At 45.5% G+C, this 25,955-nt stretch overlaps 1 protein-coding gene across 6 annotated transcripts in view; it reads right to left on the bottom strand.

Moving 5' to 3' along the window:
• Window positions 1–25,955, bottom strand: part of LDB3 (LIM domain binding 3) — a 332,821-nt gene that overhangs the window by 31,436 nt on the left and 275,430 nt on the right. For all 6 annotated transcript variants that reach the window (XM_068258597.1, XM_068258596.1, XM_068258600.1 and 3 more), the window contains 2 exons: window positions 12,321–12,663; window positions 3,444–3,624 (listed from right to left, as the gene is read on the bottom strand). In XM_068258597.1, the coding sequence (XP_068114698.1) occupies window positions 3,444–3,624; window positions 12,321–12,663 (524 nt within the window). The remainder of the gene's footprint in view (window positions 1–3,443; window positions 3,625–12,320; window positions 12,664–25,955) is intronic.

The following is a 25,955-nucleotide window of genomic DNA, read 5'->3' as shown; positions in this document are numbered from 1 at the left end:
TCTGACATGCTGAAGAATCTAGGTCGATCTGATGAGATTGCTTATCAATTTGCATTGGACCTAATAGAAATCTGATGGCAAAAAAATGCCATCAGTTCGATTTTCAATAGATTTCATATTGAAATCTATTGGAAATCTCTTCCTAGTAAAAAATGTTCCTAAACACATCAGATAGATCAGAAAATCTATCTGATGATCTATCTGCTGCTAATCTAATGAGTGTTTGGCCACCTTTACTCCTTCAGATACTTTCACCTGTAGGCATATAGGGCCTCGCTCTCTCCTGGTTATCTTTCTATCTCTCTGGAAGGTCCTTCACAGTCTCTTACTCAGATTAGATCTCTTCTCCTCATCCTTTGTCTGTGGGTGTTCCTCAAGGCTCTGTCCTTGCCCCCCTCCTCTTTTCCATCTACATGCACGGTCTTGACAACCTAATCAACTCTGTTTGGTTTCAATACCACCTATATCCAGACTATACACTGTACCCCTCGACCCCAAACCTTAACTCCTTCCTCATACATGTTTCTGACTGTTTGTCTGCTATATCCTCCTTCATGTCCTCTCGCGTCTTAAAAATTAATATAAGTAATGAGTAAAACAGAGCTAATCATTACTTTCAGCAAAAAAGCATGTTTGCTCCCCAGCATAGAACTGCTGGTGCTGTGGTTGAAGACAGTTTTTAAGTTTGAAGTAAAGCAACAGCCATTGTTTAAATGCTTTTTTCCCCTAACTTGGAATTAATAACTGAGTTATTTTGATAATGTTTTTATCGTAATCAAAATCTGATTGAACTGTAGCTGATCCTCTAAATGGAAAACTGCTAGGAAATGAGTAGAATCAAGATTTCATTTGGGCTCAGCCAATCAGAGATCAAGAAGCATTAACTCCCCAGCTCCTGTAGATATGACTATTTAATGCAGTTTCTTCTGATTTATGTTGAGAAAGAGAATTTTTTTTTGCCTCAGTCATGGTACTATTATGTGTCTGGGGATAGCAGGAAGTTACAGCACATAAATTAAAAAAGTAACTTCTAGTTCATGTGTATTGGGGAGTCCAAATCCACTCTCTACTGGATGTATGACATTGGTGCTGATGTAAATAAAGTAGGCTGCAAACAATATGATAACTGTATATGGGAAAAAGATATGCAAATTCAAATGTATTTAACCACTTGCCAACCGCGCACTCATAACGCGCGTCGGCAAAGTGGCAGCTGCAGGACCAGCGACGCAGTTCTGCATCGCCGGCTGCAGGCTAATTAATCAGGAAGCAGCCGCTCGCGCGAGCGGCTGCTTCCTGTCAATTCACGGCGGGGGGCTCCGTGAATAGCCTGCGGGCCGCCGATCGCGGCTCGCAGGCTAAGTGTAAACACAAGCGGAAATAATCCGTTTTGTTTACATTTGTACAACGCTGCTAACAGTAGCAGCGTTGTACCAGATCAACGATCCCCGGCCAATCAGCGGCCAGGGATCGCTGTCACATGACAGGCAGGAGCCTGTTAGAGGCTGCACAGGACAGATCCGTTCCTGTGCAGCCTCGGATCTCCAGGGAAGGGAGGGAGGAGAGGGAGGGGGAGAATTTCACCGCAGAGGGGGGCTTTGAGGTGCCCCCCCCCCCGCAACACCCAGGCAGGCGCGATCAGACTCCTCCAGCACATCATCCCCCTACTGGGGAAAAAAGGGGGGCGATCTGGTCGCTCTGCCTGGTGTTTGATCTGTGCTGGGGGCTGCACAGCCCACCCAGCACAGATCAGCTAAAACAGCGCTGGTCCTTAAGGGGGAGGTAAAGGCTGGGTCATCAAGTGGTTAAAAAGACTAGACAGTCTTGTCATATATTCCAAATAGGCGTGCATCACTGCCTGTAGGCTAGTTAGGTTTAGGTCACGTAAACAAAAGGGGGGGGGGGAAGGCAGGGTCTTGGTCGATTCCCCCACTACCCCAGTACAAAGTGTTTTTTTTGGGGGGGGGGGTTGCTATTCCCCAGCTCCCTGGGAATCTTATCTATAGTCTATATAGTATAATAAATGCCAGGTGCCTGGAGATCTACGATACACTGTCTACTGCTAGTTATATCTGCTGTAAGTATAGCAGGCCTCTCTACAGGTACCAAGCTAGACTGGTGGTGCTGCAACCCCGTATGCCGTGACGGTGACAACACAGTGCTCATATATACAGTGCTATTACCACCCCACTTAACATGTTTCACCCAGAAGGGCGTCATCAGAAGTAAATAGGATGCAATGCAGTGATAACAAGAGACTTATAAACTCATACCAAATCAAAATATAATGCCCTCAGCATAAATAAAAAGAGATCAGTGTTATTTCTGCACTGCATTCTATGCACTGCTGATTAATGCTTTTACTAAGCGGAGAATACTGTATGTATTACATTTAGTCACCGAAACCTCCTCACCATTTGGTATAGCATAGAATTACTCTCTAAAAATCCCTGCCCTAATCTTATAGATACTCCATACCGGAAAATGTTTCCCTACTGGGGGTAAATGTATGGACAACCCTTTGTCAACCCAAGTAATTTACTGTTTTAATAATTGAATCACTTCTTCTTTTTACAAGTAGATGAGTGTTTGATGCCTTTTCACAATTCCCAATATTATTTAAGCATGACCGTGTATAATATATACAGTATATAAAATCCTGCACCTAAACCTGGCCAGTATGCATGCTAAATTGATATCAATTATTAGTTTGTTTCAGACTGGGAACAATCACAATAACCTTACAATATCAAAATCACTTGAAAGGCAAATAAACCTTAAAGCGGAATATAACCCTGCATTTCAACTTTGCTCTAAAACATTAATTACAGTATATTATATGCAACCAGCATTTTTTTTTTTTACTAGGCCAGCATTGGAAGGGTTACACAGAGCTTTAAAGTTCCTGGAGAGAACTGCAGACGCATCCGAAGCTTACATAGATACATTTTGTTTACATAAATGTATCTAAGTGTCAAATGTGACACTCTATCTGACTGAGAAGGAGCTGGAGGACAGCCAAAGAGTGTGTAACATTTATCACTTGTTACATTCTATTTAGTTAAATGTATCTATCTGAACTTCTGCATATCTCTCCACGGAACTTTTAACTTCTGTGTTTAACCCCTCCAATGCTGGTCTAGTAAAAAAAAACATGCTGGTTGCATATAATATGCTGTAAATAATGCTTTAGAGCAAAGTTGAAATGCAGGGTTATATTCCGCTTTAAGGAGATATTAGGCCATAAGGCATTGTTCTCTGCTGTCAAAAATCTGACGTTGATATTTTCTGCAGTCTTGGGGAGAAAATATGAAGACTATGGAAGCCTCTGCATATCATTCTGATTTTCAGTTTAGAAAATGTAAGGTAGAAATAGATTTTCTTGAAATAGTATGCATGTATTATTAGGCAAAGTATTTCTGTAGAGGCAGAATTATACTCACCCCCATAATCTTGGTGTTGCAGCGAGCACAAGTTGGAGCAAAGAATTGCTCATAGCAACGTTCACAGTAGACACCCTTCTGCTCCTCCACAAAACTCACATCGGCCAAGGATGTCTTGCAGTGGGCACAATTAAACTCCTCTGGGTGCCATGATCGACCCATAGCTACTAAGAAAGGTCCTCTGTGTAATCATCCAAAAGACATATGTCAGACAAACAGCCATAGTTACTGTATCCTAAAGATTTAAAATGCTTTAAAGGCCAAAAACTTAAAAAAACACTAAAATGCATTAGCAAAAACTCACCTTACAAATATCCTTTTGTACATAACAATGCCATTTGCAAAAGTTACTGAACCTTTTGGGGAAAGTTACTGCATCTAAACTATTGTGTTTGTGCTCATTTAAATTAAACTATGTACATTCATTATCTATGACCCCATCCAAACTGGGTGACAGTTGAATGTCTATAGAGTCAATCAACACCTACATCCTCCTGACAATGCTAGTATCCCATTGGGGCCATGCTACGCAGCACTTTACCATAGCTATGCGCAACCTGCTCATGGCAATCTTACCACTAGTTAATGCATAAGGCCCAATATATATGTAGACTTTAGGGGTATATTCACAAAACCTTGGTAAAATGTACCGGCTTGAAGAACGCACATTAAACTTACCAAGCCTTACGCAATCTACATACCATGGTATTCAAATGGCGTTTCCTGTTTTACAAGCAACCTAGGTATTGCATGTATAATACAAGCAACACAGGCATTGCATGTATAGTACAAGTTTCACAAATTATATACAAGGACAACATAGCATTTGCAAAAAGCCCATAAAACTTTACATATCCTACATACACATGTACATTTTACCAGCAGATAGTAAATATAACCTCTATTGTCTAATCTACTGTCAAAAAACAGCCTGTGCAACAGTGCAGAGGCCAGAGCCTGGTTATGTGTGTCAGTTGGCAGGTGACACCAATATCACAAAAACTTTTGTCTTCTGGGATGTAAGGGACACCATAATAAATATAAGAAACACCTGAAATAGCAGATGCCATTGGTAAGTAAAGAGGCATGTAATACAGTCTCAGCTTAGCTTTTTTATTCTAAAGTCAAGTCCACTTTGATTCTAATGTTAGTTTTAGAAGTGAAGGACTTACTGTCACGGAACAGCCGTGAGAAACGAGAACGCAATCGGTTTATTAATGCCGATTGCCATTGACGTGCTAGACCTAGATTGGTTGTGTAGTCGTGAAAGTGATCAGAAAATGACATTTTTGTATTCCTTTTTTTTAAACCAGAGATCTGCCCCCTGTGAGCAAAGCATTCCCCTCACCCCTCAGGAATGTCGCACATGGCCAGATTCCCTGCAGGGACCAGCTCATTCCCCCCACAGCCAAATGGCTCCATGAAAAGAGCCAGGAAACTGGCTTCACAGGGGGGCCTTGAGAGAGCCAGCCGGGGTGGCACCGACAAGGACAGATATGAATGCATGTGATGTATGGTTTCTTACCTATTATATGGAGACCGTATATCGCACAGCTATAAAATTCATATAGTCTTATTCGGTAAAGACTGCCCAATAGGCTGATATAACATTCATGGCAATATCTCGTCCAGTTATTGGGTTATGAATCTTCTCAGGAACCTGACCCGCTGCCTGGGTCATGTCTGATGTCATATTAATCGGTATTTTCTGACAATCGGGAATCTGCTATCCACCTAAATATGACATGTACCGTTTATGAGTTACGGCATTTTAGAAGTTTAAGCCTAAATCTCTCCCCAAGGGCTTGAACTGTGGTTGGTTGGTAACTCAGAGGGGGCTGGCATTGCCACACCCCCAAACCAGCTTCATCAAAAGCACATGGCCGGCAGGCGGACCTCAGTCCTCCAAATTCCATCTGTATGAGAGCCTGTCTGCTGCCAGCTAGAGGACACATGGCTAGCGGCCATCTTGTTTGGACTTTGCTCTGATCTTCAACAAAAGAATTTTGCTGAAACTGAACTTTACAAGTTTTCGCACAAAAGGACATCTTCCATGAACCTAAGTATTTTATCCTTTTCTTTTCATACTGCGTTATCTAATGTCTCTATAATTGTTGATTTTAACGATTTTCTGTATATATTAATTATTTATATTGCACGTAAATAAAGACTTTATCAAAGTCGTTTACTGTTCCGCTACACCTGCTATACAGCCATACACAGAAACTGAACTCAGGTCTCTGAGGAGTCGCTACTATTATTGATATCTAGACAGAATACAGCGTGTTTTAACCGTTTTATTTGCAGGATCAGTCAGTCAGTCGGTAGGGACCACTGGCCCATACCAGTGGTGGTGGCAGATATACCCTGAAATAGTGTGCAAAGTGTATTTCCGTAACCCACAGGCTCACTCCTAGTCGGGCTGCTGCCCAAATTCCGTCGGTTTCTGCCCACTGATCGCGACCACAGCTTGCATGATCTGCGTGCTGAAACCAATTGGAAGGCAATTTGCGTTCTGACCACTAGGGGCCCTGTGACAGTGTTTGGCAGTGGTTGGGATCTGTGTTGTGCTGAAAGTATCTAAGATAGCGCTAGCGCTATCAAGAAGCGAACTCATTCGTTGGTGTAGCTGGAATGCAATATATTTTTATATATACAGAGAGACTGTGTAGCCAGTACCCCTCCCGAAAAGTTTTATTTTATTTGGCATGGAAATGTCCGGGAACTACAAGAACATGTGCCTGGTGGACCTGCAAAATCTTTGCCAAGCGAGAGGCATTGACGTCGGCCGCAAGAAACAACAGGACCTGGTAACGGACTTGTACAGATGGGATAGCCAGCAACTGCGGGAGCTGGATGTGTCCGCTGAAGTGGATACCAGCCCATCTGACTCACGTCGAGGGAAACCAGAGACTGAAGAGCCTGAGCGTACAGAGGTTAAGCAATCTGTGGGCAATGCGGCAACCGTTACGTAGGAGACTGTCAGTACTGGAATGTCCATTTGTGCTGACCCGGTAATGCAGCAGGCATTACTGAAGCTGATGGACACTGACCTGAAAAAGTACTTACAGTACATGGAAGCGCGTAAGGAGCGGGAGCGCAAACTACAGAATGGGAGCGGCAACGACAGCATGAGCTAAACATGGCAAAAGTGCAACAGGCCAGCCGGATTTACTCGCCCAGCCTCCCTGCTGAAGGAGCTGCATCACCCATAAGTGCAAAATTTAAATTTGCTAATATTGACACTGACATTGACTTGTTTTTGCAGTCTTTTGAAAAAGCATGCCGTCAGTATCGTCTGTCCCAAAACCAGTGGGCCAGACATCTGACACATTTGCTGCGCTACAAAGCGCTTGATGCTTTCGCAGAGTTACCTGCGTAAAAAGATAATGATTTTGCTGCTATAAAAGATGCTATCATTACCAAATACCAGCTGACGCCAGAAGTCTATCGCAAAAAGTTCAGGTCCTGGCAGAAAAAGTCTTCTGATTATTACCGAGATGTGGTCAGCAGCTTGCTCACCACACTCCGCCAGTGGACTCTAGGCCTCACCAAAGGGTCTTATGATGTCCTGGAGGACTTGATAGTCCTAGAGCAGTTTATGAACATTTGCCCTGCTGATGTACGACAGTTTGTGCTGGAGCGCAAACCTGCGTCAGCAACTGTCGCTGCAGACCTTGCTGAAACTTTTGCGACTACCCGGGTGCCTGACACACGCAGAACTGCACCATCCAGCTGGAGGGGAGGTCAGCTCAATACTCTGGCAGACTCTCCTGCCCCTGTGAGCCGTCAGCCACAGAGGCCACCCAGTGCAGCTACTGCACCCAGGCCTGCAGCACCTGGAGAGGTCACCTGTCACTACTGCCACAAGACGGGACACATGAAGTTCACCTGTCCGGAGCGGAGACAGACCACCCCAACACCTGGACCACCTGCACCTCACCCGCAGCAGACACCACCCGCCAGTGTAAGCCCATCAGGAGCAGCATCCAACATCATGTTTGCCAAGGGGGCAGGGAACTCCCCCATCACGAGCAATCACCAGCTGGTTACTGTGAATGGCCAGCTTGTCACTGGTTTCCAAGACACCGGAGCAGATGTCACTCTGGTGCGTGCGCACCTTGTCCCCGCAGAGGACATCATTCCAGACAAGTACCTCACCCTCACTGGAGTGGGGAGCACTCTTTCTCACATTCCCCAAGCTCGGTTGTCCATCGACTGGGGGGTGGGGGTTCAAGAGAAGGTTGTGGGGATCCTGGACCAACTGCTGGTCCCTGTTTTGCTGGGGACCGACCTGGGCAAGCTTGTGTCGTACTATGAACCTGCCCCAAGCCCTGTGGAACCCCAGGATGGAGACGGACACTCCACCCACACTCAGGTACTTTGCACCCAGGGGCAAGAACAGGGGGGAGGTGGGTTAAATATGCCCCTTTCAAGGATACCTGGTTCCCTAGTACCTGGATTAAAGGTACCTGTGTTCAATGCTACCCCTGTAAGTTGTCATGAAAATGTTATTATACCTGTTATGGTCACTCCTGCATGTGAAACTGATGTGGTTAACTCTGGAATGTGCCCCTCTGAGGCTATACCTGTCTTAGCGGTGACTCGCAGCAAGACTGCTCAGAACCTGAGCTCAGAACAGGTGGATGGGGCTCCGGCCTCCTCTACCTCCTCTGATCCCGGGGATGATGACTTTCAGCCACTGACCTCGTATACCACCGGCCAGCTGGCTGAAACTGATAGTGCTGCCTTCAGGCAGGCACTCCAGACCGACCCTAGTCTCGAGGCCCTCAGAAGACAGGCTTCTGAGCCCCTCGCAGACGGGTCGGCATTCAAGGTTACTGGGAAGGTGGTAAGCTGTACAGTGAGCCAGTACAACCCACCAGAGGGGAAACGGGGCTGAATGCCAAGTTGCTTGTGGTACCTAGCGCGTTCTGGGGGCATGTGCTGAAATCCGCACATGACATCCCCCTGGCCGGGCACCTGGGAATCTACAGGACCCTTGACCGTATTCAGGGACATTTCTACTGGCCTAAAATGCGGATAGACATGACAAACTACTGCCGCTCATGTGTTGCTTGCCAAAAGGTAAAAAGGGCTGGGAACCCCCGCAAAGCTCCCTTGTGTCCGCTGCCAATCATCAGTGAGCCATTTCACCGAGTGGCAGTCGACATAATTGGACCGTTGCCTACTCCCAGCAGCAGTGGCAAACGATACATCCTGACGGTGGTGGATTACGCCACCCGCTATCCTGAGGTCGTGGCACTACCCTCCTTGAGAGCGGACAAAGTAGCGGATGCGCTACTTAACATTTTCTTCCGAATTGGATTCCCTGCGGAAATGCATTCTGATCAGGGACCTCAGTTTTTGTCCGAACTCATGGAGGCCCTGTGTACAAAGATACAGATGACGCACATTGTCTCCAGTCCCTACCACCCACAGACCAATGGACTGTGTGAAAGATTTAACGGGTCGCTGAAGCAGATGCTGACCACGTTTGTTGAGTTGCAAGGTGGGGACTGGGAGCGATACCTGCCTCATCTGTTGTTTGCAAACAGGGAGGTGCTGCAGGAATCAACCGGGTTCTCCCCGTTTGAACTCCTGTATGGTAGGAATGTCCGAGGACCCCTACAATTGATGCAGGAGACGTGGGAGGGCAAGGGCGACCCCACAGATGTCTCCGTAGTTGATTATGTTCTCAAGTTCAGGGACAAAATGGGGTCCCTGACAGCAATGGTGACCGAAAACCTGACCCAAGCTCAGGCCAAACAAAAAGTGTGGTACGACCACACTGCTGGAGAGCGGTCATTTGAACTAGGTGACAAAGTGTATGCCCTCATCCCCGTGAGACAAAACAAGTTGCAAGCTGCCTGGGAGGGGCCCTACACCATAGTGAATCATTTAACCCCCTGACGTACCTAGTGAACATGGGAGGCAGGAAACAGAAAAGCTTCCATGTCAACATGCTGAAGGCCCACCATGACAGGGTCAACTATGTGTTGCCAGTGTGCAGCCGGTTAGAGCAGGGAGAGGCAGACCCCCTTTTAGATCTGCTGGCTGACACCCACGAGTTGGACGGCGACATAAATGTCAACCCGCAACTCTCTCCATCCCAGACAGAACAGCTACAAGAAGTGCTGGCCCCATACCAGCACACCTTCTCAGTTATCCCCGGGCGAACCAGTCTGGCAGTTCACCAAGTGGATACAAAAAACCCATCCCCACATCAGGCAATCCGCCTGCCGCGTCTCTCCAGAGGTGCAAGTGGACATGCAGAAAGAAGTAGGGAGATGCTGGAGCTAGGGGTCATTCAAAAGTCCTGCAGCGCATGGGCAGCCCCTGTTGTCCTGGTCCCCAAAAAGGACTGGACAACTCGGTTTTGCGTGGACTACAGGAAGTTGAACGCTATCACCAGTACAGATGCCTACCCCATGCCTCGCATAGATGAGTTGTTGGATACGCTGTCGTCCGCCAGGTACCTATCAATCATGGATCTGAGCCGGGGGTACTGGCAGATTCCACTTGCACCTGACGCGAGGCAAAAGTCGACCTTCATCACCCCTTTCGACCTCTTCGAGTTCACGATGATGCCCTTTGGGATGAAGAACGCACCTGCCACGTTTCAGCGGGCCGTAAACGACCTGCTGGAGAGACTGCAAGGGTTCGCTGTAGCGTATCTGGATGACATTGCAGTGTTCAGCCCCACCTGGGGGGAACACCTCAAACACCTGTCCCAGGTACTAGAAAGGCTGGCCGCTGCCAATCTGACAGGTAAACTGAGTAAGTGTCAGATTGGCATGACCGAGGTGCAGTACTTAGGACACTGGGTGGGGGGTAACACCCTGAAACCTGACATGGGAAAGGTTGATGCCATCCTGGCATAGCCTCGCCCTATCACAAAGAAGCAGGTCCAGGCATTCCTGGGGACTGCCGGCTACTATAGGAAATTTGTTCCAGCCTATAGTACCCTGGCGAAGTCCCTGACTGATGCCACTAGCAAGAAACATGCTTGCGAGTGCATTGAAGCAGGCACTCGCGAGTGCCCCTGTGCTTCAAGCCCCGGATTTCAGTCATCGGTTTGTTGTGCAAACCGATGCCTCTGACTACGGTCTCGGCACAGTCCTCAGCCAGGAGGATGGAAAGGGAGACGAACACCCTATCCTCTTCCTGAGCCGGAAGCTCCTGCCCCGAGAGGTAGCCTACTCCACAACTGAAAAGGAGTGCCTAGTGATCGTGTGGGCCCTCCAGAAACTACAATCGTATCTGTACGGCCGTTCCTTCACGATCATTACCGACCATAACCCCCTCAGTTGGCTAAACCGTACTGCTGGGACCAATGGCAAGCTCCTACGGTGGAGCCTGTCATTGCAACAGTACGACTTTATGATCCAACACAAAGCAGGCAGCCGACACCAAAACGCAGATGGTCTGTCCCGCTGTCAGGGGAAACTAGACCTAACAGCGCCAATGGCTGCTACGGAGGATGTCTTGGTGACACCCCCCAACACAGCATCAGGAGGGGGAGGTGTCACGGAACAGCCGTGAGAAACGAGAACGCAATCGCAATCGGTTTATTAATGCCGATTGCCATTGATGTGCTAGACCTAGATTGGTTGTGTAGTCGTGAAAGCGATCAGAAAATGACATTTTTGTATTCCTTTTTTTTAAACCAGAGATCTGTCCCCCTGTAAGCAAAGCATTCCCCTCACAGGGACCAGCTCATTCTCCCCACAGCCAAATGGCTCCATAAAAAGAGCCAGGAAACTGGCTTCACAGGTGGGCCCTGAGAGAGCCAGCCGGGGCGGCACCGACAAGGACAGATATGAATGCATGTGATGTATGGTTTCTCACCTATTATATGGAGACCGTATATCGCACAGCTATACAATTCATATAGTCTTATTCGGTAAAGACTGCCCAACACGCTGATATAACATTCATGGCAATATCTCGTCCAGTTATTGGGTTATGAATCTTCTCAGGAACCTGACCCGCTGCCTGGGTAATGTCTGATGTCATATTAATCAGTATTTTCTGACAATCAGGAATCTGCTATCCACCTAAATATGACATGTACCGTTTATGAGTTACGGCATTTTAGAAGTTTAAGCCTAAATCTCTCCCCAAGGGCTTGAACTGTGGTTGGTTGGTAACTCAGAGGGGGCTGGCATTGCCACACCCCCAAACCAGCTTCATCAAAAGCACATGGCCGGCAGGCGGACCTCAGTCCTCCAAATTCCATCTGTATGAGAGCCTGTCTGCTGCCAGCTAGAGGACACATGGCTAGCGGCCATCTTGTTTTTACTTTGCTCTGATCTTCAACAAAAGAATTTTGCTGAAACTGAAACTGAACTTTACAAGTTTTCCCACAAAAATACATCTTCCATGAACCTGAGTATTGTATCCTTTTCTTTTCATACTGCGTTATCTAATGTCTCTATAAATGTTGATTTTAACGATTTTCTGTATATAATTAATTATTTATATTGCACGTAAATAAAGACTTTATCAAAGTCGTTTACTGTTCCGCTACACCTGCTATACAGCCATACACAGAAACTGAACTCAGGTCTCTGAGGAGTCGCTACTATTATTGATATCTAGACAGAATACAGCGTGTTTTAACCGTTTTATTTGCAGGATCAGTCAGTCAGTCGGTAGGGACCACTGGCCCATACCAGTGGTGGTGGCAGATATACCCTGAAATAGTGTGCAAAGTGTATTTCTGTAACCCACAGGCTCCCTTCTAGTCGAGCTGCTGCCCAAATTCCATCGGTTTCTGCCCACTGATCGCGACCACAGCTTGCATGATCTGCGTGCTGAAACCGATTGGAAGGCAATTTGCATTCCGACCACTAGGGGCCCTGTGACACTTACCTTATAATGCTGTTACATTGTGCACACAGTGGAGTCCTGCTGCTTGCTGGGAATCTCTCAGCTCGCTGGATCATCCCACGAGGTGCCTGTGGAGGAGGGTGGCTCACTGGCTGAGGAGAGTAGCTTGGAGTGGAGATTGGAGCTGGTGGTGGTGGTGCTGCTTTTGGCAGAATTTGCTTGGTAACAGTAGAGGTAGATTTTCCAGGAGCAAATTTCTGAGAGAAAGAGTCATCAGTCACCCAAGGTGGACGGCTTGAGGGATCCTGTCCGAGTGTGAGCACAGGGGCAGGTACCGGTGGAGCAGAGTAACAAGGAGCAGCTGGAGTATAGCTTGGAGCAGGGCCTGTTAAAATATAACACAATGATCTATTAGAAGATAAGCAGGCTTCTACTCTTGTCCATATGAACACACCATGTGATCACTATTGATGATTAAAGGACAACTGTAGTGAACAGTATATGGAGGCTGCCATATATATTTCCTTTTAAATAATACAATACAATACAATTTAACTTTGTGCTGTTTACTTTAGAGTGTGCTACCATCATTTGAAGTACATTATAATATCATAGCAATATTTGTTAGCCAGTGTGTGAGTAGTGTACTAGTGTCTGGCGTCAAAATGTTAGCAGCAGATGCTTTCAGTCCTGTAATGCAGGTCTAGATCAAACCAAGCTCCTCTGTGGGGCTTGGTTTGATCTACATCTGCATTTGTTATATGCGCCATATTGCCTGATGAAGCAGGGTCATTCCTGCAAAACACAACGCACTGAACCATTGGAGTATGTAAGTAAAATTGTTTTATTGAACAACATCAACAATATCTTGTGTCTACTTGGAGGAGGTAAGTCCACCTCTAGTTCCTCTATTTTTAACCTTTTTAGCTACTTTTATCCTTTTGGTGTGTGAAGGATAGCGGAGACAATGCCGCCATGCAGGGCAGCATGGCGGCGGTCTCCGCTTCTCAGCCGGCAGACTCCGCCGCTCATACGGAGTTGCTGGCGCAGGCTCATGGGGACACCGCCGCCGCGTCTGGCGTCATGGCGGTGGGTCCTCTATTGCGGCATGCGGACTTCAGTCCGCGTTCGGGCGCGGATTCAGGGTCTGGCCTCTCCAACGTTTAGAGGCAAAGGGTCTTTGTCAGGACTTGTATCTCCTACGTAGGAGGGTCAGGTGACTCTCCAGTCAGCTGACCTCAGGAGGTGTCCTGATTGGTTAGGCCTCTGGGCGGATTTGCTGAGTGACTCTCAGCATATAAGGAGCTGAACTTCACTTGCTCCTTGTCTGCTGTCGTGAATACACTGTTGTGTTAGCGCTCAGACCTTAGCTCAGTGCCCTGGTGTTGATACTAAGGATTTCACACCTTAGTTAGGATTGTGTTTTGATATTGTATCTGTGTTTTGACTTCGGCTATCCTTGACTACTCTCTCTCTCTACGTTATTGTACCTTTGCCTATCTGATTCTTGTTGCCGACCTCTGCCTGATTACCGATTACTCTTCTGCCTTCCGTTCCTGTACTGCTGCCGTCATCTCTGTTGCTGAACCCTTGCCTGTCTGACCTTTCTCCCTTCAGTGGAACATCTCCCACTGGAGGGTTATCTCTGAGGCTTGCCTCTCCGAGACGCCTGCCCCAAGCAGACGATTACTGCTAGGGGTCGAGATTCCTCACTCTCCCTGGTTAGAGGATCTCACTCACTGGGTTCCCATTCAGAGGTAACCACACCTCTGAGGAATTGCCGTGTGGTGGATATTTCCACACTTCCGTGATATATTACTATCTTTATTGTGTTCTTTTGCTGGTGTCCAGAGGTTAGCAATATATCGGATTATCGGTGATACTGCAGATCATCAATAATCGGGTATATATCTGCATTCTTGGTGATACTGCAGATCGCCAATAATCAGATTCTCTCTGCGTGCTGACACCGATCGTTACATGGTGCCTCTGTTTCTTCCAACATTGTCTGAATCCACCATTGGTGGACGGGTGTTACCCCTTTTTCTGATCTACAGAGAGTGACTTCTTAATCCTGAGTGGGGTCAGGTTTAACCACTTGCCGACCGCGCACTCATAACGCGCGTCGGCAAAGTGGCAGCTGCAGGACCAGCGACGCAGTATTACGTCGCCAGCTGCAGGCTGATTAATCAGGAAGCAGCCGCTCGTGCCAGCGGCTGCTTCCTGTCAATTCACGGCGGGGGGCTCCGTGAATAGCCTGCGGGCCGCCGATGGCGGCTCGCAGGCTTAATGTAAACACAAGCGGAAATAATCCGCTTTGTTTACATTTGTACGGCGCTGCTGCGTAAGGCAGATCGGCGATCCCCGGCCAATCAGCGGCCGGGGATCGCCGCCATGTGACCGGAGACAGCCTGTCACTGGCTGCACAGGACGGATAGCGTCCTGCGCAGCCCGGCTTACCAGGGGGGGCCAGGTAGGAGAGGGAGGGGAGGATTTCGCCGCGGAGGGGGGCTTTGAGGTGCCCCCCCCCCGCAACACCCGCAGGCAGGAGCGATCAGACCCCCCCAGCACATCATCCACCTAGTGGGGAAAAAAGGGGGGCGATCTGGTCGCTCTGCCTGCACGCTGATCTGTGCTGGGGGCTTCAGAGCCCACCCAGCACAGATCAGCTACAACAGCGCTGGTCGTTAAGGGGGGGTAAAGGGTGGGTCCTCAAGTGGTTAATCTCCCCACCTTCATTCACAGTGGTTGCCTGAGAAACAGATAAAAAAGCACAAAACGTTAATGAATGCAAAGAAATTCTAATTCCTGAGTAGGCTATTGACTACAATAATGATCATGGTAACACAAATCTAGCAAGTATGACTCCTGCTTTAACCGATTTCGGACCGACGCAGTACAAATCTACGTCCGGTGGGTGGCGCTGCGGTTCTGACTTGACGAAAGCTCTATGTCCCATTCACCGCGCGTCCCCGCTCGTTCCCGCCGCTCTCGCCGCTTTCTACCCGCCGCAATGTGCTGCCCTGCCGCCTCTATGACGGCAGAGCACTGTGAGCCGGGCAGGAGCCGTTTTCATTGGCTCCTGGCCCTGTCATTACTATAAGCCAATCCCATTGGCTTACATTGAGTGACAGGGTCAGGAGTCAATGAAAGCGGCTCCTGACCAGCGCACAGCGCTCTGCCGTCATAGAGACGGCAGGGAGAGCAGCCTGCGGCCGGGACAGAGCGGCGTGACCGGCGGGAGCGACGGATTATTGCGGCGATTCATCTGGATGCAGCGTTTTAGTGTACCAGCAGGCTCTGGTCCTTAAGGGGACAGAGGCTGCTGGTACCGAAGTGGTTAATCTCTTAAGCCGCATCTACACGAGTAGATGCAGCCGCGATGCTCCTTATCAATCGAGCCGCTGATGCGGCTCGATTGATAAGATCCGACAGGACGGATCTTCTCACCGCCGATTCCCTGCTTGATCCCCGCGAGAGGACAATGGCAGGGAATCGTGCGGGAGATAAGCGGCGCCGGCGGGGATGAGCGGGCACAAGCGGGGAATCGAATGCGACGCGCGGCGAGCGGGGACGCGGCGGGCACGCGGAAGATGCGATCCGGCGGCTAATCGAGCCGCCGGTTCGCTTCAATGTCCCATGGTGTAGATGGGGCTTTAGGAGTCAATTAAAACTGTCCTGCATTTCTGATCCCTTTGACGTGCTGAAAGCCTTTATCAATGTCCTTCCAATAGAGTTATGGTAACAAGTATTGCTAATTTTGAGCAAGATTGCAAGCTGTCCTACGATGTTTATATGATCATCAGCTTGGAGATGCCTAAATAAATCAGAACCTTGTTTAGCTTTAATGTGTTTTGTAATATTGTGACTCCAGTGACACAAAAACATGTACAAATATAGACTTAGCATACAGCAGTCATGTAACACACGACACTGATCAGTTACTTGATAAAGCCCTCATTTAGTCATCCTGGTGTAATGTTGTAGTGGATATTTGCTTCATGAATGTGAATAAGCATGGGATGATATCAGCAAGCAGTCATGTGCACAGCACAGGAATCACGCAATGCTGGTAAATAAAATTCTTCGATATACTATTTTAATGTTGTATCTTCTAGTGCCTGTGTACAGCATACATTTGAACAGCAGGAATTGAGTATTGAGATAAGCGCAATATATGTGTGCTTAAGCATGGCTTTTGGCTGCTGGCAATTGATAACAAAAGGTCATATTTTTCATGCTATTGTTTATTATGGTCCCCATACATAGTAGAATTGTTTTTATCAAATCTTACCATTTCTATGTAATATAAGGGGACTGCCTAAATTATCCTTTGAGTATATTCATTTTATTTACCCTTATACTACATAGAAATAGTATGATTGGATGGAATAAAAAATTGTACCATGTATGGGCACCATTAGAATTAAAATATGTTTTCTCTATCACTGCATAGAGCAGAATATCCATCTTTTCTTCTAAGTAAGTTAAATCTATTTATTTTGAAGTGATAATTGAAACCAAAGTCCACAGAAATAGTATGCATTTCTGTACTGTATTGTCATTAGGGATGGTGTTTGAGTTGCAAATTATTCTAGGTCGATGCCAGATCATGCAAATTTTGTATGCAAATTTATGCATGGACATATGAATGAAGCTCAAGTGAGAATTGATTGGTCCAATTTCAAGCTGCATAAATTTGTATAATTATACAAAATATATATTCTGAAATTTATTTTCAAAATCATAACTTTCAAGTATATTTGAAGTGTATCTGAACTATGGTAGAAAAACATTGACAGCAGTAACAAATCAGCTCTAGCACGCCTTCATTGACCGTTTCCCTCACTGGCTAATGAATCAAATAAACCAGGTGGGAGATCAGTGGGTTTCATTTATCCAGTTTAGTTGGAAAGGTCTTAGTGATATGCCACTACTGCTGAGGATGTTAATTACATCATGGGGTCCTCCTACACTTCCTTTAAACAGAAGAGTCCTTACTTGGGGTATGTGGCTAGGAAGCACTTGTGTGAAATTATGGTAATAAATACTTGGTTTCAAACAGCCAGAGCTAGGAAAGAAACTACAGTTGCAGGTGGCAGGATCTCAATCAATGTCAGGACAATCCTGGGTTGGATACAATATGTAATTAAAGTAATCTGAGCAGTGACCTGGTTGGTGAGTGCCTATGATGTCAGAGACTTCCACCACCCTCACTGTCCACACCCATAGAGACTTCCACCACCGCCATGGTCAACACCCCTATACACTGAACATCCTGGCACACCACCCCCTTTAAATTTTCACATCCCATAGGGTGAATAACGAACCATACAACACCTTCACATATCTACCAACCCAACCCACTGTAATAGTATGAAGCTCCGCCCAACATATACAACCTAGCATCACTTCCTCTATGGCCACAAAGAATTGCACTTCTGCTCTGTACACACATTTACACAGTACTTTATTACACATGCTGAAACACTCTATATATGGTACATTTTAATCAGAACCACTAATGTATTTACAGGCTGAACTACCATATGTTTCAGAATATAAGACGCTCCAGACTTTAAGGCCCACCTAGATGTAGTGGGTAAAAACCAAGGAAAAAATTATACTAAACCTAGTGTGTCCTTGGTCCAGGAGCATCTTGTAGATGTTCTCCCCCCCAATTATTGTTTCCCTCTTGTACCTCCTGTGTCCCCCATGTTTTCTCCTGTGTCCCCATGTGTCCTCCTTTGTGCCCTAGTTGCCTCCCCCGGTGTCCTTGTCTGCCCTCCTGTGTCTTTCTCTGTCCCCCTTTGTGCCCAGTTTTCCCCCTTCTCTGCCCTCCTGTGTCTTCCTGTGTCCCCTTGTGCCCTGCTTGTCCCCCTCTCTGCACTCCTGTGTCTTTGGACAGTGTACTGGTTAAGGGCTCTGCCTTGGACACTGGAGACCAGGGTTAGAATCTCAGCTCTTCCTGTTCAGTAAGCCAGCACCTATTCAATAGGAGACATTGGGCAAGACTCCCTAACACTGCTACTGCCTATAGAACGCATCCTAGTGGCTACAGCTCTGTAGCTTTGAGTCTGCCAGGAGAAAAGTGCAATATAATGTTATTTGTCTTGTCTTGTCTTGTCTTCCTGTCTTCCCCTTTGTGCCCTGTTTGTCTTTCTCTCTGTCCTTTTGTGTCTCCTCCACTCTCCTGTGTCTCACCACATCCAACGGCGATCATAGACTTTTCCTCTCCCTCATGGCTCTCCTAATCCCGGCTAGTAATGATGATGTGGTCAGCAGAAGCCGGCACTAGGGGAACAGTGTGGCAGAGGAGAGGTCTGCAAACGCCCCTGGAGCTGATGGATGAGGTGAGACATATTTTGCTGCACTTAATTGTACACACAAAGAGCAGAGGGGACATCGCTTAGAGTAGGCAGTTAGTATCGGTGAGCGTTCGTAAGTCTGGGACTCTCTGTCTTTGGAAAATAAGATGCAGGGACTTTTTTCCCATTTCTTGGGGGAGAAAATGTGCGTCTTATATTCCGAAGAATATGGTAATCTCTTTACAAACTCCTGCATTAACTTCACCTCCTGCTTACGGCATACTATTTACAGGTTAAACCACTCACATTACAGCAATCCTTAAAAGCAAATTCAGAGATGCTTTTGCCAGGGTTTTCAGGTATGAAGCATATGTAGCAGAGTATACAGGCCCGGGCATGAGGCATCATTGATACTTCTGCCAGGGCCTCCCAGTAATCCTTTTGTCTGACTGGATTCTGACTCTGAAAATTCTCAGTGGTCCAATCAATAGACCAGTAGGGAGCCTCAGTGGGGCATGTAGATATGCTTTTGCCGGGCTCCTTTCGAGTGTACTGGTCAGAAGAGCTGAGAAAGGAACCAATGCACAGCATGCTGCTCTGCAATCACATTTGTGGAAGAAATGAAGGCAGACAACTGCTAGAAAAATAAAATTCAAGTACAGACGTCTAGAAGAAAAGTAGCTGCTGGCCATACACTATACAATCTTGGTTGTTCAATATCACTCTCTTCATGTACTATAAGAACTTATCAAAACAATATTTTCAACGTATTTTCAATCTCTTGACCCTTTTACTTCTCTGATTTGGTAAATCAGTACAAACAAGATTGTACAGTGTATGGCCAGAAAGGATATGAAGAAAGTTTACAGATGAAAATGGCAGACAAAGATAGAAGTATGCAGAAGAAGATGTCATCACAAAACAGGCATACAAAAGAAGAACGAATTTACTGAAGAAAAAATAAAAGTATACAGATAAAAAGGGAAGGCTGCAGAAAAGAAAATGTTTGTTTTAGTTACATTTTCTTAAATCGTCTTTTATTTTAAGCAATGTTTCACATTTATAGAGACACTGAAGCAAAAAAACGTATGAAAAAATGAATTGTATGTGTAGCACATATAATCAATAGAACATTAGTAGCAAAGAAAAGAGCCTCATATTTTATTTTCAGTTATCTAGCTTTTTTTTTTTTTTTAATAACATTGCATCATTCTGTCATACTTGCAATTACAAACCACACATTGTATTTTAAAGTGGAACTAAAAACAATGTAAAAAAATAAGTTTCACTTACCTGGGGCTTCTGCCAGCCCCCTGCAGCCGACCTGTTCCCATGCAGCCACTCACCGATGCTCTTGTCCCACGCCGCGGCTCACTTTCACGTCACGCAGTACGGGGAACTGCGCCTGCGCGGCCTTGCCATGCACATCCTCGTTCATGCTCCAGTAGCCAGATACGGATGGCGCAGTAGAGATTTTCTCGTACTGCACCTGCGCAGGACTCCCCTGGCTACAGGAACGCGTACTAGGATACGGGTGGTCAGGGCGCAATTTAAGTCTACTTAGGAGTCGACCTCCATTACAGGAAAAAAAGTGAGCCGCGGCGGGGGAAAGGAGGACTGGTCCAGGACTGCGAGGGTACAGGTCGGCTGCAGCGGGCTGGCAGAAGCCCCAGGTAAGTGAATCTCTTATTTTTTTACAGTTTTCAGTTCTGCTTTAACTGGTTCAGCACCGCAGTGCCGAAAATCTCATGCATCCGAGCAACGTTCACCTCCCATTCATTTGCCTATAACTTTATTGCTACTTATCACAATGAATTGATCTATATCTTGTTTTTTCCGCCACTAATTAGGCTTTCTTTGGGTGCTACATTTTGCTAAGAATTATTTTTTTCTAAATCCATTTTAACAGGAAGATTAAGAAAAAAATGTTTTGGCCATTATAGTTTGAAATTAATATAAGCTACCGTAATTAAAACTCATGTATTTTATTTGCCCATCTGTCCCGCTTATTACACCGTTTAAACGATGTCCCTATCACAAATGATGGTGCCGATATTTCATTTAGAAATAAAGGTACATTTTTTCAATTTGCGTCCATCACTATTTATAAGCTTATAACTTTAAATAATATAATAACATACTCTCTTGACATGCATATTTAAAAAGTTCAGACCCTTGGGTAACTATTTATGTTGTGTTGTTTTGTTTTTTTAATTGTATTTTTTTTTATTTTTTTTTTAATAAAATATGTATGTGGGTAATTTTTGGTGTGGGAGGGAAACTCCTAATTTTAAATGTAAAATAAAAGAATTGTTTTATTAAAAATGTATGTGGGTGCAGTTTACTATTTGGCCACAAGATGGCCACAGTAAAAAAAGTCCTGGATGCGAACGATCTCGCATCCAGGAACTAAAGTACATGAAGAAGTTTCCTGGGGGGGCAGAAATACAGCGCTCTCTCACTAGAAAGCGTCGGTATTTCTGCGGGGAAATTAGATCGGTGAATGGGAATTATATTCCCATTCACTGATCGGGGGGCTAGCGGCGGGTGCGCGCGCGGGAGCGCGCTCGATCGCGCGCACCATGCGGCAGAAGCAGCAGTGCCTATCTGGACGAGGAAGCTCGTCCAGATAGGCCGAACTGGTTAAACTATGAAACAGAGCAAAACTAATGACTTTTTGAACTTCCCTGCAATAAAACCTTATCTAAAGCTGGGTCTTACTTTTTATGTAAAAAGAAAATAGGACTGTCCTAATAGCTCAGACCAGCTCTTTTGCATAGATAACAAGTGAGGTTTCTTAACTCTTCCTATACTGGAAACAATTTGAAACTGTTCCTTGCTACTAATTTTCTGGTTCTTAGCTGTACTATGCATACAATTCATTATATCATAAGTTTATTTTCATTTCAGATTCCCTTTAAAGGGTACCTGAAGCTAGAGGAATATAGGGGCTGTCATCTTCATTTCTAATTATGCCAATTGCCTGACTTCTGTGCCACTAATACATTACCTTATTGGCCCAGATTGAGCTTGTAGATACTTTGACTCTGGTCTGATTGGTCAGCTGGATAGCGTACTGGTTAATTAAGGCCCCTTTTCCAAGAGCAGTTGATAGGCAGTGATAAGCCTCTCTAACTCTCACAACTTTTCCAAGAAACACTGCGCTCCAATGGATTAACAAACTCACAAAGTTCAGGGGATCGCAGTTACGTAAGGTTCACTCCACCTCAATCAGACTACTTGGATTATTCACTGCGCATGCTTCTGTTGCCCTGTAAAACCATAAAGCACATAGTGCCCAGTACTGCTAAAAACAAGCTATAGATAGCACCCCGTGTTGCACACCTGGGGGTAGTGCCACCACCTTATAGGGAAAGCTCAGCGGGTCCCCCCTCCGTGCTTGCACTCACCAAAAGCGCGTCTTGCAATATAGCATATCACACATATGATCCACACTCCTCTGCCAGCCAAGGGGAAGTAGACAGTTTGTTAAGCGTGATTCCATTTAATGATAAAAGACATCTCGTAGGCTCACAGTTTGTAAAGAAACGGCTCCACCGCGGACAAACAGAGCCGCTCGCTTCCACTGTATCTTCCTACTTCCGGGTGACGTCACTACGTACCTCCGACTCCGCCCTACGCGTTTCGTCACAATCCGTGACTCATTCAGGGGCTGGAGGACAACAGCGACGCCGGACTTTTAACCGCACAGCGCCCCCTCCGCCGTAACTCCGCCCGCAACCCGCCCACTCTTGTTGCTAGGCATCGCCACAGCGTGCTGGCTCTGTTTCCGCTGTGCAGCTTACATCAAATCATATACCTATACACATATGAAACTATACAACAGACCTTAATAAAATATCCATCAGGATTAAACTATACATTTCAACCCTTACATCTCCTCATTTTGGTACCCTATATTTCACATCAATTAAAATTTAATACCTGAATTAAAAATCGATACATGAATTCCCATGCATACATCCTCGTATAAAACATTATTCATTATCACCCTATCTGGACCCTTTTAACATCATCATTACATATAACTCCCCTAATTCTTATCTAATATATATACCCCATTGCAATAACCTCATATCTAAACTCCCTGTAAACCGCTCAACTTATTTCAATTAATAGATACATTAATGTGCAACAAAGTGGATTGACAGCCCCTCCACTTCTAATCTTTTAAATTTTATCATATACCCTTGTGCATCTTAGTAGGTGACAGTGCTGCCCCTTACACTTACTGATCGGCAGTATACCATACTGCCGGTCACATTCACCTCTTAAAGTGACAGTGCATCCCGTTATATAATCACCACTATGCTACATTTATATCCCACCACCCCCCATCAACGTCTCAATAGAGGCCTGGACACTAAATATACTACCCTCATACCATATATTAATCCTTAAAGTGACATTATATCACCATTGTTTCCCTTAAAGTGACAGTGCATCCCTATACACTCACCACTACAGTGAATTCCATAAGCCCCCATCATCCTCTAATTAAAGGCCAGGAACTATATGGGAACTATATGGGAACTAACGACATATCCCTACATCCTTCATCACCCAATGAATTGCCCCTCTATCAACTCAATACAAAGCTCCCCTTCCCATACCACAAACAATTTATACTATAACTCATTATAATTCATCATCTCCATATCACACCCCTCACACCAATTTTGTATCATGAAATTGTATATACACACTAACCATATCAACACTAAAACATTAAAACACTGTGAACCCATCCCTAATTATTAGCAATATAACAATTGATGTCTAGCTCTATATTCAAACCTCTTGGGGTGAAAGAGCCCAGTTTATAGATTCACTCAGTTTCTTTTCTGCAAAGCTGCTGCAGTCGATTAGATCCGCGCCAATGCGACCGCACATGCTCCACTGCAACAACTTTGAGACACCCTGGGTCTTTGTTGTGAGCCTCCAGAAAGTGGGCCGACACGCTATGCCACCTAAACCCTTTCCTAATATTATACATATGCTGGTAAATTCTCTTCTTAAGTGGCTGCGTAGTCCTGCCCACATACTGGAGGCTACAACCACAGATAAGAACATATACCACATACGTCATAAATTGTCTCACTTTAAAATCCCGATGGAAAACATTAGATCTAATCACATCTGTATTCACACTAGAGGTTTCACTACATATGCAGCACCCCCTACATAAGTGGAAACCCGGTCTCTGCCAAGGAATAACAACCTGAGCGGGCGGGTCGACGCAACTTGGCACCAAAATATCCCTTAAATAAATAAGATAAATAAGATAAAATTTAAAAGATTAGAAGTGGAGGGGCTGTCAATCCACTTTGTTGCACATTAATGTATCTATTAATTGAAATAAGTTGAGCGGTTTACAGGGAGTTTAGATATGAGGTTATTGCAATGGGGTATATATATTAGATAAGAATTAGGGGAGTTATATGTAATGATGATGTTAAAAGGGTCCAGATAGGGTGATAATGAATAATGTTTTATACGAGGATGTATGCATGGGAATTCATGTATCGATTTTTAATTCAGGTATTAAATTTTAATTGATGTGAAATATAGGGTACCAAAATGAGGAGATGTAAGGGTTGAAATGTATAGTTTAATCCTGATGGATATTTTATTAAGGTCTGTTGTATAGTTTCATATGTGTATAGGTATATGATTTGATGTAAGCTGCACAGCGGAAACAGAGCCAGCACGCTGTGGCGATGCCTAGCAACAAGAGTGGGCGGGTTGCGGGCGGAGTTACGGCGGAGGGGGCGCTGTGCGGTTAAAAGTCCGGCGTCGCTGTTGTCCTCCAGCCCCTGAATGAGTCACGGATTGTGACGAAACGCGTAGGGCGGAGTCGGAGGTACGTAGTGACATCACCCGGAAGTAGGAAGATACAGTGGAAGCGAGCGGCTCTGTTTGTCCGCGGTGGAGCCGTTTCTTTACAAACTGTGAGCCTACGAGATGTCTTTTATCATTAAATGGAATCACGCTTAACAAACTGTCTACTTCCCCTTGGCTGGCAGAGGAGTGTGGATCATATGTGTGATATGCTATATTGCAAGACGCGCTTTTGGTGAGTGCAAGCACGGAGGGGGGACCCGCTGAGCTTTCCCTATAAGGTGGTGGCACTACCCCCAGGTGTGCAACACGGGGTGCTATCTATAGCTTGTTTTTAGCAGTACTGGGCACTATGTGCTTTATGGTTTTATAGGGCAACAGAAGCATGCGCAGTGAATAATCCAAGTAACTCTCACAACTGCTTGCTGCTGCCTGGTAACTGCTCACTGCTGCCTGTTAACTCCTTGCTGAGCACACAGTTCAACTGCCTGTGGAAATGAGCCCTTAGGCTGTTGCCTTTGGTGAAGGGCTTAGGTAACTACCATGCATACCCTCTCACCACCAAGCACAACATGAAAGTAACAGGTAGACAAAAGTTGCTATAAAATCTGTTTAGAATGATAGGAGAAAGCACATACGGTAGTTTACTCAGCAGAGAACAGTAGCCATCAGTAAATATTTGAAATGTTTTAAGATGAATAATTGATCCCAGAATTTTCATCTATCAGTGGGTACCAGTCATAAGAAGCTGTTCCCCAAATAAGTGGAAGATGGCTAGATGTGAAGCAGGTAATTTGGGAGCCTGCAGTAGAATGGTATAATGGACGGCACATAGACTACAATGCTAATTGCGGCTATAGCGGCGCCTAGGGAGTCATTTGGGCGCCGGCACAATCCAATAAATTTCATAAGTAGGTGGCACAGATGTTGGTGAAGGAGGTCTTTAGCGGTGAAGGCGATGCAGATATAGGTGGAAATTGTGGTGGAGGAGGGGTCGGTTTTGGGTTAAGCATAAATAGAAAGGGTTCAAGTGAGAATAGGGTTATGTTTAGCGATAGTAAAATATCGGTAAAAATTACAGATATATTACATTGCCCAGTGCCCAAACGTAGAATATAAGTAGTTTTACCGTTATCTTACTAGTGGCTTTCCCTGGAACCATTTTTACCTGTATGCAGCTAGATGTCCAGTAATAACATCTCCAAAGTGTTAAAATGGAACATGGTTTTCTCTGTGATGTTACTGACTGCAGGAAATTAGACAAATCTCTCTAAAGTTGCCCATTAACTGTACATTTTTTCCTTCAGGTTTGAACTTTCGATGCACTTTTTATGATCGAATTGTATAGAAAACTGCGCTGTTTGTGACGCAATTTAATGTGATACAATTCTTTGGTCAATTGGTAAAAGAAAAAAATCTATGTATCCCCTTTTGATGTTGGATGTATATAGCTGTCTGTTCCATCAGTTTGTAAGCAACAGGATTGAAGTCTGACAAAGGCTATACA

The sequence above is a fragment of the Hyperolius riggenbachi genome, chromosome 10 (genome assembly GCF_040937935.1).
Source record: "Hyperolius riggenbachi isolate aHypRig1 chromosome 10, aHypRig1.pri, whole genome shotgun sequence".
NCBI classification, from domain to species: Eukaryota; Metazoa; Chordata; class Amphibia; order Anura; family Hyperoliidae; genus Hyperolius; species Hyperolius riggenbachi.
The sequence above is the reverse complement of the archived record's forward strand: the minus strand, read 5'-3'. Positions and strand labels throughout refer to the sequence as shown.